We start from the raw sequence: 22,746 nt of genomic DNA on the forward strand, positions 1-22,746 counted from the left end.
AATAATTTGAGTTCGTTATCAATGTGTTATAGATTTATAAGTACTCCTGTTTTATTACTTTTTATGCTTGGTCATGTTACTACGTACGTATTATAAACTTGATTGACTGACCTTGTTTCTCTTGACATTTTCCAAAGGCATTTCAATACAAATATAAGAAAAGGTGATTGTCCCCTTATTGCAAACAAACCAAAAACAGATTTATTAATTTTAGTCAGGAACTCAGTCGCTTTAAACAAGTTTTTTGCGAACTGAACCGTTTCGCTGCTGTTAACCTTACCGAACCAAAGCGTGTAAAAAAATTGCGAGTTCCCGAGGGGGGTACCAAAATACCCCAGCTTAAATTCTATAATACGATTTACAATTTGTAATTATGATTGTTATGGTAGTCTTTATTAAACTGTTTCATAATATTTTAAGTTTTCTGCGTAATTTTTTTTTTTTTCATAAAATACTGTTCTGAGAGGAGATTATATGATATAGCGCTGCTCTTGCTGTGTCACGTTGAACATCACTGATCTAAAGTTTCACTTTGCATTAGGGGGGCATGACATCGGGGAGTTGCTTAAAAATAAAAGTAATACAAAATAAAAAAAATACAACATCTTTACTAACCATAATATATACATGTACAATGTGATAACTAACATAAAAATAAAAAAACAAACGTTCAAACTTTTCAATGGCGGGCTTATTGCTACTAGCAATTTCTTACAGTCTGAATAAAAACAAATTTAAAAATACGATAGTAAAAAAAAATATTAAATAATTTTTAAAAAAAGAAAAAAAGTAAATAAAAAAAAATTAAAAGGGGGAAAGCATGTAAAGCATGTAAAGCATGAAATCTGAATTAATTGTGGTTACGGCTAGAAAAGGCGACTTGATAGCAAAAAGCACTCGTGCAAACTGACTAACATATTAAATATTAATTAACTGTAGAGCGATGAATCGTTATGTTTGCTGTTTGCACCGGGGAAAAGAAGATCAACTCCATAAACTTGAACGAGTTCAGAATGCATGGATAAGGTTTATTTTTGGTCTAAAGAAATATGATCACATTTCTGATTATCATAGGCAATTGAAATGGCTCAAAATTAGACAGCGGAGAGACTATCACTCCCACTCACTTCTGTTCACTGTACTTCATAGTCCTAACGCTCCTATATACCTCCGTAAAAAAATTCAACGCTTATCAGTTCATGGTTTACTAATTTGTTTTACGTTGTCACTAAGTTGTTTTTTATGGTTTGCAGTTCATGATTTTCTAATTCTCAAAGCACTTTCTGAATACCCATCCACAATTCCTCATTCTTCTCTAACTCATATAGTGTCCATGCGGCTCGACTGAGGAATCATATCCCATCCACCATCAAAGATGTTACTACATGTCTCTGTTTAAATCACGTCTAAAGAAACATCTCCTTTCTCTTCCTTTATCTCTACTCCTTTCCTGTTTCCTCTTTTTTCCCTTTTCCCACTGAGAAATGGTATTGATTAAAGATAATTTATCCACAAATATATTTATTTCTATTTTAATTTATTTTTTGCTTTTATTTTCTATTGCATATGTTTTGTAACTTGAATTATAAAAATAAAACTTTTATTTAATTGATTAGTTGGAAGAATTTGCCGTTTGGAAATAAGCCCGCTAATATACAATTAACATTATGTACAAAAAGTTTAAAAAAATCTTTTATAATAATTTGTGTACTTTCTTAACGTATGACGTAAGATAACGAAAAAAATTCAATCATTACGATGTAACAAAAAAAGTATTACACAATATTATTTTTGGTATGTGTATATATATTTATATATTTATACACACACAATTCTGGGTTTTATCCCAAGGGGGAGTAGGTATATTATTATTTATATATAAAGGGGGAGTAGGATATAAATAATAATATACCTACTCCCCCTTGGGATAAAACCCAGAATTGTGTGTGTATAAATATGTAAATATATATACACATACCAAAAATAATATTGTGTAAACATGATCTGGTCAAAAATTAAGTAAAAATAAATTGCAGAGTCATCTGCAGGCGATTACTAGTAATTAATTTAACTCGGATAGAGTCTTAGCTACATAAATAAAGTAATTTGCTTTAATACTTAACCTCAATATCAAATACATAGATGGCGCTCCAAACGCGCTAGCAAAAGCTTTCCTTGTTTCATGACATATATACAAAAACCAAAAACGTCACCGATATGGATATTCGCTAATAAGCGGAATGGGGAATGTTGTAGAATTCTACATAAAAGTGGCCACTTGAACCCAACCTATGACAGGTCATAAGCCCTGTAAACGCTCGAATATCCATAATCTTGAAACAAACATTCTACACATCTCTGTAGTGATATAAATAATAAAAAAGGTGTTCAAAAGAATATGCCCCCGGAGAACCTTAGTAGATACCCCTTTAGGCCCGGATGAGTTAATATGCGCAATCAGTCGTAATTCTCATTGACTTAGACCTTAGAGCTTTTAGCGCATAAAACCTTGGCTCTTGATTTGCAAGTGTTCATTTAAGTAGCAATATTGTAGGTAATTTAACAAAATAATACATAATTTACTTGATACAGCATTGATATTAAAATATAAAAGTCTGGTGGTCCGTGGCCTTTAAAGAAGTGACCTTTGGTTAAAGTTACAATATTTGAGTTTTTCCAAATGTTTGTAAACAAAATACTGGATTTCATCCCCTCGGGAGTCATTAAGATTAACAAATTACAACAGGGATGGAGAATACCTTAAAGAAGGGTTTATTGAAGTCTAGGCATTAACAGGGTTTATGACCTGTCATTGGCTGGTTTAAGTGGCCACTTTACACACTGTGTAATATTAACCATTTTGCCTTTATTTGAACATCCATATTTCTTAAATTTTTCCATTTGTTGATTTTAGTGAAGTAAAAGAGCTGAAACCTTTTTTTTGTTGTGAAGAGATTCATCTGACTGAATTATTTAAAATACTAGGCAACGCCCGAAAACAATTTTCCAATTTTTAAACCTCTTTTTTGACCAGTTGGTTTTATTACAATATTTGAGTTTGTCTAAATGTTTTTAGACAAAAGACTGAATTTCACCCCCTCGGGAGTCATTAAGATTAGCAAATTACAGCAGGGAAGGAGAATACCTTAATGCCTAGTATGTGAAATAATTCATGTCAAAGGCCCTGTAAATGCCTAGGCTTCCATATTCCCTTCTTTGAGGTATTTTTTATCTCTGTTGTTATTTGTTAATTTGGTTAAAGTTTTTGTATTTTATAAGTTCGTACTAACTGGTTGTTTTTTTTAATATTTTTTATTTAACTTTTTGTACATAATGTTATTTGTACATTGGCGGGCTTATTGCCAAATGGCTGTGTGTGTTTGAATATATAAAAACTGCACCCAGTATTAAATAGGGAGATGCATTTGTACTCTAATAACAGCGTATCTTGATTATTAAATATACGGAGGCATGGTGATCAGTCTTACGCTTCAGATCAAATTTAGGGCCAATGATATATTACTAAACATTAATCCGCTATAAAATGAATGACCAGAATCTTATGTTGACTTCATCACTTTTGTGAATTCCCTTACATTTCATGATCAGATCAAAACAGTTTGTAGTAGTTCGTAGAAGTTTGTCTGGCGTACTGCCAGGGTTTTTAGTAATACACGAGTACTGAGATTTTTTTATAACTCGTTGGTGTCAAGAAGACTTGTGAAGTGTGGCTCGATGATTCGGGGACCGTGTGAGTTGAAGTACTCTCTTATGGTGGAGAGGGTCCAGATTTTTTTAAAGAATAGGTATTTATTTTTTATGTAAAATATTCTCAAATATTTTTTTATAAGAATACTAGAAATATGAATATTTAAAGTATTTTTTACAATCCCTACTAAAACAAAAACACTGCGAGTATATTAACAGCGATGAATTTTTATTAAAAATGAAAACGAGATTAAAAAAGAACCTCTAAAAAAAGATCATCATTATTCCATATCTAACTAACTAACCATCACGCCATTTCCCCGGAGGGGTAGGCAGAGAGGATAGAACGCCACACCACTCTGTCCTGGCACACTTCCTTTGCTTCCTTCACATTCATACATCTTCTCATGCACGCACGTCGATTATTCCGACTTTTCACATGACCACTTTCAAGAATTTGTTGTACTTGATCATGCCATGTCTTTCTCGGCCTTCCTCGACTTCTACAACCAGACACATTCGCATCATAAATCTTTTTAGCCGTTCTTTCATCATTCATTCGCTCCACATGACCGAACCATCGCAAAAGACCTTTCTTAATTTTGTCGATAATGCTTAACTCAGCATTGCATTCTGCTCTAATTTCGACATTAGGGCACCTATCATACATTGTTTTTCCGCACATTCGCCTGAGGGATCGCATTTCAACAGCATTCAGTCTACTTTCGTCCCTTTTTTTCCAACTCCATGCTTCGCTTCCATACATTAGGGTTGGTACCAGAACTAATTGAACTTATTCCATATCTAATTGTGCAAAAGGCTCTACATTGATAGTTCCGACAATTATTCATAATTTACTCGGAGACAAGATGATAAAAAAATTAAAATAGCCGAATAAATAATTTATTTTTAAATAAATGTTTTAAGTTAATTAAACCAATCAACGATACAAGCTAAATAATCCACGATGATGAACTACAATAGTCAATTATTTTGTTTAAGTTATCGGATTAAAGAATAATCACAATCCATCATATGGTGTGGGACAGCGTCGAAGTCAAGGTCGATTGACATTATGAGAAAACCAGGTCAACGCCTTTTAATACTCATCTAATCAAATTGATAATCATAATTAATATATGTTTTTACATTATCTTATATTGTCTGTCAAATGTGTATGCGTTATAGCTAAGCATGTCATTACTATTATGATTTAACCTTTTATAATAATTAATAGTAATACATATTATACTAGTATGTAAACGAAATTTTTGATTGCCCAGTAACATTATTTTTTTATTGCTAAGAGTATTTTAACTGAAAAAAAACATATTTTGCGTTTATTTACTGTAAGTAAAAGGTGTCCAGTGGCAAATTTCATAATTTAATATTAAATAACTTTAGTAAAAGAATTTGTGTATCTCGGAAAGATGTTTTCAAGATATGGGAGAGTAGAAACAGATGTTAAAAGGAGAGGGAATGCGGGCAGCAAAATGAACGCGCACCAAGCACATTAATCGCTAATAAAAATATGTCAATCGAAGCTAAACTGGCAGTGCACAACGGAGTTTTAGTTCTAACACTTATGTATGGAAGTGAAACATGGAACTGTTAGAGGAAGGATGAAAGCCGAGTGAACGCGGTTAAAATGCGATCTCTTAGACGAATGTATGGGAAATCAATGTGTGACAGGGTTACGAATGATGAAATCAGGTGAGAGTGTAAATCTGAGTTAGGTTTAATGATAGCATTAAAAAAGGGTCTCTGAGATGGTTTGGTCATGTAGAACGAATGGACGATGAAAGAATGGTAAAACAAGTATAAAGGGCAAAAATGAACGGTAACGTAAGACGAGAACGACCAAGGAAGATGCGGCATGGTCAGATAAACCAAAATCTTAAGTCTGGTCATCTCAAAAGCAGACAGAATCGAAGGGCATGTATGACAATATGTATGAAAGTGAAAGAAGCTAGAAATGTATGTAGTTAAATACAAGTAGTGAGAGAGGGTGGGGGAAGGCGTTAAAGTTGCATGTTCTGAGGAATTTTTTTTCCAAGTCGGGAGTAAATAAATCTTCAAGTTTGTGTGTTTTTGAACCACATTTCAACAAACATCCGGTCTGAAATCGTTGAATAAATATTTCAGAAAACTAGCATCTAATTATCAGAGTGAATTTCGGACATCACATTTAGTGTCATAACACCTTCACGTTACCAGAACTACATAAATAAACCCCTAACAGCTATACATTACGTCAATATGCGGATATTATCCGTGGTTGTACCCGTCTGACTTCATACTGGGAATGCATGGCTATCTATTCGGATATTGACATCTCTTCGGATATTGACATCTTTCATATTAGTGAACAAAAGTTTAGAGAGGATAGCATTCGTTCTCTATAATTGCTGGGTATTTTTATTTTACCATTTTTGTATATTTAAATTTTAGTATTAATTTTTTCGTGTTATGTATGCATTGAAATATTTTGTAATGAACATAAACGTTTATAAAATAAATAAATTGAAATCGTAATAAAAAATCTTTACTGTGCAATTAAAAAAAAAAAAGTTTTCCATATAAACAATCCTGCTCAACCTTGTAAACATTATAAGGAAGACTAATTAGTAGTTTAATTAGTCTTACATCAACAACTTAATTTTAATAGGTAAATTGGTTCTGCACCTGGGAAGACAAAGGAAATGAGCTGTCTTGCTTCGGTGGGATAATGCATTTAAGGATTTTTAATCACATGTGATATAAAATAAAATGCAACAGGTATTTTTCATGATTATCAATGCACTAAAAACGTAAATAAATGATTGGCTCATGTTAAAAAAACAGAAAGATTGGCAATGACATAAATCTGTTTACAATTCAAATGCAAAGTTGCTGATTTTTTTTGAATAAATAAAACAATGTAGTAGCAACACTGCATGGAGACTACTGGGTATTAAAACACAAGAAAATCCACAATAGATTCAGAAAAGGGATTGTCTTCTTAACGACGGCAATTTTTTTATGACATCCGTCTTTTTTGTCGGAAATTCAACGCTAATGATAATAAAGTTGCATTTATAGCCTATTTCCGGCCGCCTGAAAATGGACACCTGCTCACGGCCATTTTTTACATTAAAACGTTAAGTAAAAAACGTAACAACCGGACTATTATTGCACGTTATGGATAACTCCAGTAAAATTACACATCACCTTTATGACCCCATTTTTATTTCACTACCCGGAATAATAACTACATTTTGATTTATTTTTTTAATTAAATGAATTTTTTATTTGGTATATTGTATTGCAGACGTTATGGTGTCATTCTCTCGATATTTTTTTGTCTACAGGTTGATATTTTGTTTTTTGTTTTTTTTTAAAGTTTTATATACATTAGTGTACAACGCAATAAAGGCAACAAAAATGTGACATTAGGTAATGAAAAAAAAAATAATGTTACATACACCTAAATTGCCCTGCGCATTAATGTACGTATTAACAAAACACTGTACCATAATTCTTCAAAAAAGTACATCAGAAACGTTTTATAGGTTATCATTAGGCGGCCTCTGTGGTGTAGTGGTCAAGACGCTTGACTCACAGATGGAAGGTTTCGGGTTCGATTCCCGGTGAGAACACAAAAATCAAATGTGATCTTTCTTAAGCCTGGGTTTTCTGTGATGTAATTTACTACTGAAATTGGGCAACCTGCCCTGTTGTGGTGCAAAAGTTTTTTTTATTATTTTTTTTTATTAAATATATAAAATGAATAAGATAAATGAAAAATAAATAATTTTTAATCTGTTTTATTTTGCTCTAACGTCGCAACGCGTCGTGCTGTGAACCTATAGTTATTTGTAAAATAAATGTTTACATACTCTTTCAAAAGATGAAACCTAATAAAGTAGACACTTTTTGTAATAAAACGGCTATAAAAAGTATTTTTATATATCCATTTAAGATGCAAAAGTGTTTTTTATAAAAGAAAATAGCGAGAAGTTGTAAATGAGTTTTTATTTTATTTTTCAGGTAAGCATAAATTGCTTGAAATGGCTAGTAGTTTTAACTATTATCATCACATCAAGAGACTGCGATGGCAGAAATCTGGATTTATTTCACTGGTTTAGAAACTGGTCTTTGAAGATTATTGGAAGAACGTCTAATGAACCAAGGCTTCTCCAACAAGCTATTAAAGATGATGTAGGTTTTTAAAAAGCACTGTAAAACTTTAAAAGGCTTTAAAATTTTCAAATTTTCACGTGTCTCCGTGTTGTAATCGTCAGGGGCACTGCAATTGATTTTCTGTTGAGAAAGATAATTGTTATTCATTTATAAGTAATTATTCTTAATAATGGTATATGGTTAACTGTGTATTAATGTATTCTAGAAAATTCAACCCCTGATCCCTCAGACTACCGATTTTCCTTGCCGATTCATTGGCTTAGATGGTACCAAAAATAGAAAAATGCGAAGTGGGATTTCCAATGAAGTACTAGACCAAGATTTGCCGCAAGCAAGATCTTCGACGAGACCATCTTCAGTACATGCTTTGAGACCAGGAGACATCGACATCATAGCGGCGATGGGAGATTCTTTGACTGCTGGAAATGGAGCAGCTGCTACTAATATCCTACAAGTTGGATCAGAGAACAGAGGAATTTCTTGGTCCATAGGTATGTTTTCAAACTGCCCAAAGTTCTGTGTATCAAATATGAATAGTTTATATTAGAATACAGTATTAAAAAGATAGGTTTTGCGGTGTTCTAGGTCGAAGGTTATTTTGTTACGATATTTTCATAATTATTTACAACGCTTATTTTAAATATAATGAGCAAGTTTCTTCAATTCAAAAAATTGTAAGAGGTTTATGCGGGAAAGTTAGCTTAAGAGTTGATAGTAATATTTCAGTACTCGAAATTCATATCGAGAAAGATAAGATTGACAAAACATAAGATTTACTTATTGAGTACGAAAGTAACTTAAATGGAAAAATATGCAAACTGGAGTGACTCCATTAGACCCAACTCCTTGAAACTAAACTCCGGTTTTGAGTTGAGACAAACAATGAACTTAAACAACATATCACAACCAAAACTTACTATGTATGTGGGTTTTTTTTGTTTTTATAAATAAAGTGACATATTATGTAATAAAAAATGCAACAAATGTACCCAATTTTTTTTTAAATAAATAAATACCTACTATGCAAAATAAGAAACATCTCCAAAAAACAACATATGGCAAATCAATATATTTAAGAATGACAAACAAAGACGAACTTTTAATTTACATAAAACAAACTGAAATATTTTTAAAATCTTCAAGAAGTTTCCTACTTAATAAATTTATAATAAAATTAAATATTTGTAAATATAGATATATATATATACAGGGCAGGAATATAAATATGTAATATTGTCATGGATATTTATATATGTGTATATATATGTATGTGTATGTATGTGTGCATGTACGGGTAAAGATATAGATTTGGATAAAGTTATGGATATAGATATGTAAAGATTTTTTTTTTAAAAGTCTTTATGCCTATTAATTGTGTGCAGGCTTTTGTTTTAAATTTTTGTATTCCGGTTTTGAATTTATTTTTTATCTTATAATTACGATATTATATACTTTTCTTTGCATTTTTCTAAATATTATTTGAAAACATAAATAACATGTTTTTTTTTTTCGCTCCTTATATTTAAGTTAGTAGTAATTATTATTATACAACTATGTAGTGTTAGCATATGTTTTCATGTTAAAGATCTTTACCGACAAGTCATATTAATTGGCTTGGTAAGACCTGTAAAAAAAAATGTTTGAAAAAAATTAAAAAAATGTTATTATATGTAAATAATAAAAAAAAAAAATACAGCAGTTATAAATCTAAATGAACTCTTTTCAGGTGGCCAAGGAACATGGAGAGAGTACCTGACTCTCCCTAACATATTCAAAGTTTTTAACCCAAATTTGATTGGGTACTCTCTGAGTGATGGTTATGGATTTCATAAATCAGCACAATTCAATGTAGCTGAAATCGGTGCCATGTCTCAAGACATTGTCTACATGGCTAAACAGCTGGTGAAAAGAATAACCAAAGACCCGAGGGTTAACGTTAAAAAGGATTGGAAGGTAACTTTTCAAACTCAATAAATTACAGGCACATAACTAGATAGTGTTGAAAAATATAAATATATTACACGGTATCCTTTACTTTTTGTTAAGTTTTACAGATTGCGTCGAAACAATACCCTGGGAACGTACTATATTATAAATCTAACATTAGGTATTAATGACTAAATAATCATTTATTGATCGTTTGATGCATTAACTTTTATATCCTTGATTTATGTTACATACCGTACATACTTATTTATAGCAAAAATTTCAGTTAGTGATTAATTAACATATTAGATGAGGTATTTTTCGTAGTCACATTAAGTCATCATGATTATTTAGTGATGAAGGCTTTTAGACTTAAAGGCATACAACATAAATAATATTATGCTTGTCGATAAAAATAAAATATGTAAGTTTTATTGAAGGAGTCGGTATTTAACATAGGCTTTGTCCGTAAATTTGTTAAAAAATGAAATTTGAAATACTTAAACCAAAGTTTATTGATAGTTTTTTCTCAAGAACGATGCGTTCATTTTAACGCAAGAATTGCTTGTATTTGATCAAATAATAAAAGGTTATGCAAAAAACAGTATTTAAACTTTATTTTTAGCTTGTTACAGTTATGATTGGACCGAACGATTTCTGCTTGGATGTCTGCTATCTGAAAAATCCTCAAAACGCTCCCGAGAGACACAGGCAGGAGCTTGTTGAAGCGCTCTTGATTCTCAAAAACAATCTTCCAAGAACATTCGTGAACCTAGTTCCAGCTCCACGTATGATAATATTAGTAATAATAATGAAAATACTGCATTTAAAGAAAACAATTCAAATTTTAAATCTATATTACCAAGAGTGTATAGGTAAAATAAGAACCATAGCAGAATTTAATATTTAAAGGTGTCTGAGAATTTTTTAAATTAATAATACCGACTGTGTAAGTCATTATGACACTGTTCCTGAAGAGAAATTATGTTTGTTGCGGCCCTTGTAGTGTAAGGCTAAGACGCGTATATTACACATGAAGGGTTTAGGGTTTGATTCCCAGTGAAATAAAAGTAATGAAATATTGTTTTGTGTTATGTTTACCACTTCCAGTGGACCTTTAAAAAACACACAGTATTGCTTTATTATAATCATTACATTAAAAATATCTGCAGGGGATTAATCATGTACCATTTGGTAATAACTAAATAAGAAAATGCAACATGAAAAGAGTTTAATGAAAAGACCGCGTGAGGAATTACTTTTACCCATGTTAGAAACAGAGTAACCTTTAGTGCCAATACTGTCAATGATCTATATTGATTTGAGAAATCTTGTTACTTTAATTTAAGGCGCATCCGTTTCTAAACCATGGCATAGTTAAAATACGAGTAGATTGAAAAAAATACATTTTTTAATCCTTTATACAACCCTTAGTGGAACTAAAAAAAATGTGTATACTCAGTACTATTAAAAAATACATAATTGCAAAATTATAGCGTATTTTTCATTTTGAAGCAGTTAACTCATTATTTAAAATACACAAAAAAATATACCGAAAAATACATGTTAAAACCTAGGCATTAACGAATTGATTATTACTGAATAATAAATTAACACATTGCAACAAAGATGAATAACTTTTTTGAGAAGGGAAAACAGAAGTTTAAGCATCCACAGGGCTTATGTCCTGTCGTTGGCTGATTTAAGTGGCCACTTTACACACTGTGTAACATTTACCATTTTGCCTTTATTTTAACATCAATATTCCTTCGATTCTTCCATCTGTTTGTGAAGTTGAACAGCCGAAATCCTTATTGTTGTGGGTGAGATTCAGAATGGACTGCATAAGTCCCTCAATTAAATAAATAAATAAATATGATTGAATTATTTCACCTACATACTAGGCAACGCCTGAAAACATTTTTCAATTTTTATACTTCTTCTTGGACCAAGTGGATTTATTAACAATGTCTAGACTTCTATATTTCCTTTTCAAAAAAAATATTCATCTCTGTTGTAGTGTGTTAATATTAACAGCTTCCTAGGGGAATGAATCCAGTCCTTGTCTACAAAAGTTTGGACAAACTCAAACGTTGATGAATAATATATATTTAATTTTTACGGGATGCGCTGGCTCGATCTTTACGTCTTCATATAAATACAGCGTGAAAAATCCGAATTGACAATGCTTTACTTAGTAATTTATTTTAAGAAGGATAATGCTAAGATGCGTTTTTGTTTTTGCTTAGACCTTCAAATTCTTAAGGATTTTACTGGGAAGCCGCCATTATGCGAGTTGACTCACCTAGCAGAGTGCCCTTGTCTGTTTGGAGAACCAAATAAGCATAGATATGGAGAAATTAGTGACATAATGAGGAGATGGCAAAATATTGATATTGACGTAAGTACAGAAAGGAATATTTTACTTGAAAATATTAGATATAAATAAAATATATATGGGCACAATGACCTTAAAATATAGTGTTTTATTAATATATATTTTTTAAATGCAGATACGTATATATGATTATGTACTTGTGGGAGGTTTAGTGAGCGGTGATAGCGGGGTGGTCCGCTGTCATTCGAGTGAATACAAAAATATTTAAGCGAGTGACCGTAAATCGCCTTGCTGTTGCTTCTTGCTGTGCTGCCAGCGGGTGCGATACCCTACCGTTACCACACCATAATGATACAGCTTGCATCTATCTTTGTACGGGTTTACCTACATAGATAGATGCAAGAAAAAAGAATAATATTGGAAATGTACAGAGAACATTATAATCTTAGGGATTATGTATGAATATTTTTTAGTTTAAGTATGCATGAGACCTGAGATTGTATTAATATTATTTTTATTATGTAAATGTGATTTTTTTCTTAGTGCCCAATAAAGATTATTATTATTATAATATATTCTATAATACATGTCATAGAATTAGAATAGTTTAGAAACCGCATACGCGCATCAAACTGAATTCGACTAAACTACTCACGAATTTGTAGTTTTACGTGTTGGTCATTAGGTACTCTGTAAACGTCGCTTAGTACGCAACTGCCGATTTGAATTATGTCATTTTGTGTCGTTTGCAAGTGTCAAAATACTGCTGGAATTAAAAGGGAATAAATTAGGATTTCATTTAATGTGTAAGAAGCGAATTCACAGGTAACATTATTTGATAATTCGATTATTTTACCATCTGTCAGATCGTTAAATAAAAGTACGTGGACATTTTGTTAGTATTGCCAGGGTGGTCGGATTTTTTATCCGACTTTCTATGAATAAGCCTGAGTGTAATATTAAGTGGTTTTATTGAAATTAATTAAAACATTATTATTTAATGTGTTTTTTTTTACGTTTGCTAAGATACGCTGCGATTGGTGCACCAATGCAGTGCCCTGTGCACCATTAGGCGTGGAAAAGGAATGATGATGAGAATAAAGATTTACATAGCTCCAAGAATGTTATGTCCAAGACGAACATATTAAGTTTTCCAAAACAACGTCTATATTTAAGATGAAGATCCATAATTGGATTTTATCGAGCGACCACTGTATAATATTGCTTCGGGAATAAATATATAATATCGATGCTGTCTTCATTATATTATCCATAAACGTATATATGTTTATCATCTTAATAGCGATAATAATTATTTGTAAATAAATTTTTTTACTTTATTATTATGTTTATTAAATTACATATTCTACCAAATATGTAGATGTGTTACTATTTTTACTTTATTGTATTATTTTGTATTTATTTTAACTATCAATTAATTACCGAATTAAATTATAAAATTACTATAAATTAGTAATTACATTTTGCCATATAATATATAACAATTCTGCATTCCATTTTTCGGCATGTATAATTTTTTATCATTTATATTTTTCTATTATTATTTTGTATATTGTATAATATGATAATCAGTGTTTTTGATTTATATATAGAAGAGTCCCGACTTAACGCGGAATTTTCTAACAAGTCGGGATATAAAAAATCATAATTGTGCTCCATGATAAAATTGTGTATTTTGTGCATGAAAAAAAAAAAAATTACACTTTTAAATCTTTAAAAAAATTGTCGGAGAAATAATGCGTTGAAAGAATAAAAAAACTTTAAATGCGACTATCGTAACTTGTTTTAATGACTTAATGCATTCTGACAGTAAAGACTCGAAATATTTGTGCATAGTTTATATCTTAATGTAATCACATTTTGATTGCTTTTATTAGCTTTTCCATATATGTGTACCTTAATTGAAGGCGACCATAAACCTCAGGAATATCTCGAATTTAAAATACATAGTTAGTCATTAAAAATTAGTTTAATCTTCCGTTCAGTTGAAGGGCAACAGGCGTGAAAAAATATAAAAAAATGTTGATGACTGGGAAACCAATGACTGATTAAAACGTATTTGATTTTTTAAAGACACATTTGAATCGCTGAAACGTATTTTTTATTTCTAGTATGATCAGTATTAATGCCATAAAATGATTGAAATCAATACTTCATAAGTGGGCCTTTTTAGATATGACATAAAGTTTATTACTCGTTTGATATTAAAATCATAACCGTTTATTACACATTTCTGTTTATTTATTTATTTGCTTAAATATTGACTTTTCAACCATTGAATACAAAGATTTTCTACTCTTGTTCATTCATCCCCAAGTTTGTCTATATTTTATGTACACGTCGGCAATCAACATTACACAGAAAAAAAAGTTAACAGCTTTGACAGATGGCTTTTGACTGGTTTATTTATTATTGAGCAAATTTCTGTCGTCTTTATATATAACATGTAAGGCAAGTTTTAAACATATTTTTGGAAAATTAAATTCATTTGATCGAATTAACATATGAATATTGTAAGATAATAACACATTCCAAATTAATTCAGTTAATTTATTATCAGTTTGAAACCTACTGTTTATAAAAATAATCCTTTAATAATTTCTAAAGTATAAAAGATAAAAAAACATTAAAAATACAAAACAAAATCAAATTATTTCATTAGTAAATGCAGAAAAATATATGTATCCACAGGAATTCATTCAGGGCTGAAAGATGTAAATAGCAAATAGCAATCAATGTATTATTTTAGTAGTTTTTTCGATACAAAATCTCTTTTCTTTCTCTTCGTTTTACAAAAAAAAACAATAAACATTAATGGACCCAAGTTAGAGCCCTGCGGAAATCCCGATTTTGTATGGTATAACGATGAAACAAAAAAATACTCGATACTATCTATTCTTAGCAATAGCTGTAGGTCATTACGTAAATTTTTGCATACCATTCAGCCTATTTAACATAACATTATGGTAAACTGCACTACAAGTTTGGTAGCGTTTAGAAATCAATTATTGTCTACTGACATCCTGCATTAGACCTGTGACGTAATAATTGAAAATTAGTTGCTTGCCTCGAAAAACGATGTTTTGAAATAATTTTTAGCAAACATGTTAAACATGAATTTATTTTCTAAATGCGATGTTTTATTTTCAGCTGGAAAATGCTCCCGAGTTTAATGATCGAGACGATTTTGCTGTGGTTGTTCAACCATTTGATGTAAACCTTTCATTTCCACTAAAAAACGGTGTTACCGATTTTTCATTTTTATCAACAGACTGTTTTCATTTCAGTCAAAAAGCGTATTCATGGAGTAAGTGTTATATATATTATTTATGTTTCCCAAACATACTCTTTGATATTTAATTATTCTAACTGAACTAATTTTCAAAATATTAATTCAAACATCTCAAATTTCCTTTCATTATTTATCATCACAATATTCATATGCATTATTAATAAAGGTAATAAATGCTTATTTTTAAAACGTAAAACTAACTTACAATAAAAATAATACCAATTTGAAGACAAGGTTTAAAAATGAAATATTTTTGATAGCAAATTTCAGCAGAAATTAAAATATACAAACCTATTTTATAAAACTTTATAAGCACTTTTTTGTCAGGAACTAATATTTAGAAATTGTGTGTTGGTTTCGCGGTAATTTATGTAGTCTCTGATAAAAAAATATGTCCACATTCATCCACTACTTGATTCCTGTTTTCTGGCACATTTATGTATATCCATCAAAATATTTATTTAATCCTTAGATAAACTTGCAACTAAGTATATCATAAAAACCATAAAATGGGTCGCGTGGCTCAATGACTGAAACGTTTGCTTAATGTAGGAACATTTCGGGTTCGAGTAAGCAAGCAGTTGCAAGTTATTATCTTACTATAATTTAAATTTACTTTAATTAGAATACGAACTGCCTATGCGCTTCGTAGCTGCAAGACGCATTTGGATGTGCAGGAATGAATCGGCAAATGACAGGCCCTGTAAATGGGGCTAGACTTATACATGATTTTCTTTAAAATGTTATTGATTTCTGTTGTTATATGTTAATTTTAACAGCTTCCTAAGGGATTGAATCTAGTTCATGTCTACAAAATTTAGACAAACTCAAAACATTGTTGATAAGTCCAAGAAAAAACATAAAAATTGAACAATGTTTTCAGGAGTTGCTGGTATGAAGGTGAAATAATTTATTCCGCTGAATCTCACTCGCATCAAAATAAATTTTAGCTCTTTAACTTCACAAACTTCAACAGATGTAAGAATCGAAGGAATGTAGATGTGCAAATATAAGCAGAATGGTAAATGTTACACAGTGTGTAAAGTGAACACTTCAAACCAGTCAATGACAGGTCATGGGTTCTGTAAATGCCTAGACTTCCACATTCCCTTTTCAAAAAAAATTTCCCCTCTGATGCAACAAATTTAGACCTCAATAATTCCCTATCCAGCATGTCTACGAAAATTCGGATATGCTCAAAACATTGTTAACTCTTGAAAGACTGTGATAAATAATTCCTTAGCGCGCGGTGATGTAACATCGTGTTACCACAAGCAAAATACGAAATATTCTAAAACTCAGACATTGGAAAGAAAAAACACAGAGATACAGTTTAATAAAATCCTTTTCCGTAATTTATAAAAATAAATGTACAATTTATCCCTGTTATAGCAAAAAATAACAATTATAAATTCGCCGCTCATAATTCACGCGTGCGTCCCATCACTGTTAACAACCGACTGAATTTGTTTCACGCAACACTAGCTACAGAACACGGTCTCTGTCTTCTTTGTTATGTGTTCTATATTCGTGCTCTCTCTAGTACAGATGAATTGCTGTATTTGCGAACATCATTTTTCGGGTAGCAAGGTCAAATATTTATTGTATTAAAATCCAGCAGTTATACGAATTTTATTACATTTGGAGATTACAAAAAATACAACTTCATCATTTAAAAAAAAGAGTGATATATTGCGTCTTATATCGTATGTAGATTAGTGTGACATCACAGCCACAAAAGAATAAATAATTTTTTTGTTTATTTTTAGCCGCAAATGCGCTATGGAACAACATGCTTCAACCACCTGGAGAGAAACAACGTAATTGGAATGAAGCTTTTAAGAAGTTTGTGTGTCCAAAAACCGAATTCCCCTACATTTACACGTTGAAAAATGCCAAAGGATTCACCAATTCTTCGAATATATCATACTCTATTCCACGATGAAACTAATTGGCAGAAAATTGAAAAAATATGTTAGTTGGAAATAGCAGTGCGCTTTTATTTATTTTTCTTGTGTCGATAAATAATTATATACAGTTCTTGCCATTTAATTACGTTTTCCAGAAATTTCTTCTGGAAAAGCTTGATTTTTCAAGTTAGACATAGCTATGCCAAAATTTTTCAATTTATATCCCGAATTGCGTCAGATCAAAGAAAAATGTGGCTGGATGAGAAAGTTCAGCCCCACAAGAAATCGTATATTAAAAATGTATTGTTGCGCGCCGTAAAAATAGGAGCATTAAATAAAGTATAGTTGATGAATTAGAAAAAAAACGAACTACTTTTAATGACACTACTACATCTTTTGAATCAGCCAATGATAAGATAACTGCGGTAGATTTCCGGTTTACGGCAATTCAACTGACCAATTAGCTGAACTTACCGAGAAGAATGGGAAGATGACTTGAGACGTCACACGTGTTGTGATTTCAAAAATAGGTATAAAACTTTTAAAAATTATGGCGCTGATAATACACAAAAATTATAAAAATATATTTTCGTGGCTTAGTTTAATAGTCTATTAACAAATTATTTGAAAAAAATACAATTAACTGAACTTCCTCATTTTAAAGATCCTTTTATTTTAAATGGATTAGATTTCGTCAGCCTAACATGTAGAACTCTTAAGTTCTAAACTTTTGTCAGGGGGGGGGGTAAAAACAGTTTTTACTTTAGCAGCGATTTTTTTTGCCATATGTACATGTATTGTTTTATTAATAAAAAATTAATTTACAAGCTTTACACACATAAAGATAATTGAACAGAAGACGCCAGAATTTAATTTTTACCATTTGTGGATCTACGAGCTTTACAAGTTAGGGTGATGATTTATATCTGTGAATTAAAATCGAGTATTTGATATTTTAATATACTGAGACTGATGGATTACTTTTAGTTTTTAGATTAATTAATAGGTTAACATTTTATTTTACTATGTACAGTGCGTTCAAATGTTTAATAACCCTATGTTAATGTGTTAGTCGGTGAACTAAATTAGTATACAAATTTATTTTATGTTATCGAGTACACTATAATGATTTATACAATAATTTATTGTAACGCACATCGGTATTAAGATGGCAGAAGGGACCATCTGTAATTTTCAAAAATGTCCAGGAAAAGCTGAATTTCAAAGCTTTAATCCACTAAAATATTTTGGTTTTGCTTTTTAATAATAAATCACCATTCTAAATGACGCTGATTTTTTTTTCTTTCTGCGTGTATGTACTGAAATATTAATCAAAACTTTTGAAAATTAAAACATAGACAAAAATACAGATGGTCCCTTCTGCCATCTGACTACCGACATATGAAGCAGAGGTTATTGATGATTTGAATGGGCCTTAGATAAAGGTTTTTTCGATTTTAATGAGCTTTAAGATTTTTTAACATGAACAATTTATAAAAAGAAATCTGTTTGATAAACTTATGTAAATAAAGAAGAAAAATCATTTAAAAGGGAAGAGAAATTCAGGAAAATTAAATAAAAAAAACATTGATATCAGTGCACACATAAAAAAATATATATGTCTCGTAATTATTATTTTAATACACAAAATATTTGCCGATGTATATTTTTTTATCAGTAATATTATTTTTAACGTTACATAGCAAGTAATATTGTATTCACACAAAAACATATTAACTGTCAAATGTAGGTTTAAGCGGAAGAGTTATATATAAAAGTCGGTGTCCTAAAACTTAGTTAATTTGCCCATTAATTAATGTTGATCACCAAAAAAATAATTCAATCAAAATTATTTATTGTAGATAGTAAGTGCACAATTAACCTTAAAAAATTGCCATTAAAATAAATATCTTTTACTGATGCAGTATTTGTTTTCTTACTTCATAATTACTCTTTTTTTTTTAGAAAGGTGTTTTAAATTTTTACGAAGCAAAAACATTGAAAATGTTAAATTTTTATTTTAAATGGTGACAAGTTAAAAACGAATCTAGGAAGGAGTATATAATCATCATTGCAATCCTTTAGCTACATCTTATGGTCCATAGAGCACTGAATTGTTACAGCAGTGTATGCCAATCAGTTTTACGTTGATACTAGTCTGATGATAAGTTATATAGAAAAATGTAAATAAATTATTAAGATATAAATTTTATCAATATCTATTTTAAGTATTAACTTTGTGGTTAGAATTTTTACTCAATGTTATGAAATATTTATATATAACCACATACTGACTTTTAAATGTCCACCGGTTTCGAGACGTACCCGTCTCTTCGTCAGGACACCAATTAAACAAACATGCAAAACCCACTATACACCATCACCATGGTTGTTGAGCAAAATTATAAAACCAACATGCTATGCATTTTAATAAGCATCCCTTACATACACTGATTAGGTTATTAGAATATTTTTTGTTGTTGGAGAAATAGTTGAAAAAAGAGGGAGGGGATAAAGGGAGGGGAGTGAGTTTAATATGTATAGGGTGACCACGTTATAAAAATATGAAAGTTACATTTACATAAATGGTGAGGTATAAGATGGAGGGTAGTGGATGCTTACTCACCCACTATACTACCCTAAAAACTGCCGGCATTATAGCTCCTTTCATCAGGGGTGAGATCTTTATTGAACTGTCGATCCAAAATTGTTTCACAAATGCATTCAAAGGAAAATGTAAATAAACACAACAAAATAATAATAAGAAGAATTACGAAGAGATTTGGTGGTTACAAGCTCTTTTAATTACGAAAGTATATCCTAAGCTAAACTGTAAATTTTACCGTTTTTTTTTAATACATATTTTTAACACTTTTTTTATCTTTGGTTCATCTTCTCTCTTCAAACTCATTATTTAATTCCACATTCCTCATCTTTTAATATGTATAGAACAATGTACCTACTTTACAAAAAAGTTAATATGTGCAAGCCTTCTCTCCCAATTGAAAAACAGCCGTTAGTTTGAATTAATTAGGTTATTTTTATTTTATGTTTGTGTCTTTTGATATATATTGGTGTTTTTTTAGTACAAAATTTTGATCAACTCTTCTTTTGAATAGTCTGTTTGTTGGTTGGCTGAAAGATATTGATGTTAGCAATAAGAACGCCAAAGTACTTATTCTTTGTACTTTAAGTTTTAAATAAAATAAAGATATAATTCATTAGTTTAGTATGCCTTGATAAAAAAGCTTGTGTAGCTTTGAACCACGATGTGGTTAAAAAAACTCGACGATGCTGTTAGGTTAATGGTATGAGGCATAGTGACATCTATGTATTTATGCAATATTTATATTCACGACTGGTTAGATACACAATATTTGAATAATTGTTAGCCTACAGGTGGCGTTACAAAATATTTAAACAAACAATCACACAGTTGATTTATTAGTAAAAAATAAAATAAAGAACATAATATAATTAGATTTGCTGCAACAGAGAGGGAAAACATTTTTAAGATGAAAAAATGTATAAAACTTAAGATAATATTTAGTTTTATATCAATTATCCTCACACTGTATAATATTCACCAATCTGAAGATGCTCATTAGAGGGTAAAGGGGTAATTGGTCAAATAAATAAGTGGAAGTGTACCAAGTATATTAAAAACTTATATGTAAATATTAGTTATTACATCAGTATAAAAAATAGTTTACTATGGGAACTAGAACCATCTAAAAACCTTCAAAAGAGCCCAGTTTTATGATTTGTCTTCGAATATACGGCAAAAAAATATGGAACTATTTTTGAAAAACGCAAAAGGTATTAAAAAATATATGTTAATTCTCACACCCTTTAACCACAATAAAATATGATCAGGGACTACGAAACGTCGATTTTAATTATGCATAATCAGTCCGACATGCAGTTGTTTTTTTCGCACAGTATCGGGGAGGAATTTGCGAGAGAGTGACAGAGAAAGAATGTTCAAATACCTATTCTCCTATTATTAAAAATTGTCTGGCATCCCGTAATGCAAGGATTTTTTTCTCTGACCCACCCTCGTTATTCCGAATTGTACAAACTGTTAAAATTTTATACAATAAACAATTCGATGTGATTTATACCGATTTTTCTAAAGCTTTGGACAAGGTCGATCACCAAATACTGTTGACCAAACTGTCTTCGTTTGGAATTCGTAATCCATTGTTATCTTTTTTTAAGTCATATCTTAGTGAAAAGAAACAGTTTATAAGGGTAAATAATTCCATCTAAAACAGCATTAATGTATCTTCGGGTGTACCAAAGGGTGCTCACCTTGCTCCTTTGCTATTTAATCTGTTCATCAATGATATAAAAAGTGCTTTTCCTACTTCATCAATTTGGCTGTTTGCTGATGACACTTAAATTCTCAAACATATTGACAGCCCTTCCGATTGTTCACTATTACAATCTGACTTAGTGTCTTTTAGCACCTGGTGCTCATCCAATAATTTACATCTCAACTTAAGTAAGTGCAAGGTTATGAGATTTTTTCGTCTGGAAAATCCAATCATATACGAATACTCCCTGAACGATGAAATATTATCATCTGTGTCTAGTATACGAGATTTAGGTATTATACTTGACACTAAACTTTCTTTTACAATTCATATTGAACATGTTATCAATAAATCCTTAAAACTTCTTGGGTTTATTAACAGAAGCACAGCTGACTTCAAAAATATCAATACCCTTAAAACTCGCTTCTGTTCCCTAGTTTGCCCGCACCTATAGTATTCTTCTGTTATCTGGTCTCAATATTATGATGTTCACATCAAGAATATTGAATCAGTTCAACATCGATTTTTAAGAAAAATAGGCTGGAGGTTGGGTTTATCCAGAGACCTATATACGTATAATGAGTAAGAAACTACTTTGAATATATCTTCTCTTCAAGACCGTCGAAATAAATCCGACCTTATAGTCCTATTTGAAATTCTCGACTCATTCTTTGATGCGCCTGAACTATTGGGCTTAATAAAATTAAAAATCCCAACTAGAAACCTTAGACAAAACTTACTCTTTTATACCGATAACCATAGAACTAACTATGGTTTTCATTTCCCTATGCTCAAAATTCTTAGGTCTGCCAACAAACATACCAGTCTTGATTTCTTTGATAACAAGTTGTCTTCTTTAAAACGATCACTGAATCAAATTAAATTATAAACACCTCTCTCCCGCTTCCACTACCACAAAGTGTTCTATAAACCATTGAGTCTTTCTAATTTTGTTATAATAATTTTCTATTTATAAATGTGTTCATAAAAATGCCCATTGGGCGCACATATAAATAAATAAATAAATACAGCTAAAATTATAATAATAAA

At 30.6% G+C, this 22,746-nt stretch overlaps 1 protein-coding gene across 1 annotated transcript in view; it reads left to right on the forward strand.

Moving 5' to 3' along the window:
- The window catches only part of LOC148283723 (phospholipase B1, membrane-associated-like), a 43,704-nt gene extending 25,707 nt beyond the window's left edge, over positions 1-17,997 (forward strand). The window contains exons 2-8 of the mRNA XM_088243415.1: positions 7,738-7,908; positions 8,096-8,381; positions 9,617-9,843; positions 10,442-10,604; positions 12,066-12,217; positions 15,326-15,482; positions 17,237-17,997. Of these exons, the coding sequence (XP_088099541.1) occupies positions 7,738-7,908; positions 8,096-8,381; positions 9,617-9,843; positions 10,442-10,604; positions 12,066-12,217; positions 15,326-15,482; positions 17,237-17,412 (1,332 nt within the window). The 3' untranslated portion in view covers positions 17,413-17,997. The remainder of the gene's footprint in view (positions 1-7,737; positions 7,909-8,095; positions 8,382-9,616; positions 9,844-10,441; positions 10,605-12,065; positions 12,218-15,325; positions 15,483-17,236) is intronic.
- The last annotated feature ends 4,749 nt before the right edge of the window (positions 17,998-22,746 follow it).

This window comes from Micrasema longulum, unplaced genomic scaffold (genome assembly GCF_059751315.1).
Source record: "Micrasema longulum isolate JH-2025_06_02 unplaced genomic scaffold, ASM5975131v1 h1tg000210l, whole genome shotgun sequence".
Classification (NCBI taxonomy): Eukaryota; Metazoa; Arthropoda; class Insecta; order Trichoptera; family Brachycentridae; genus Micrasema; species Micrasema longulum.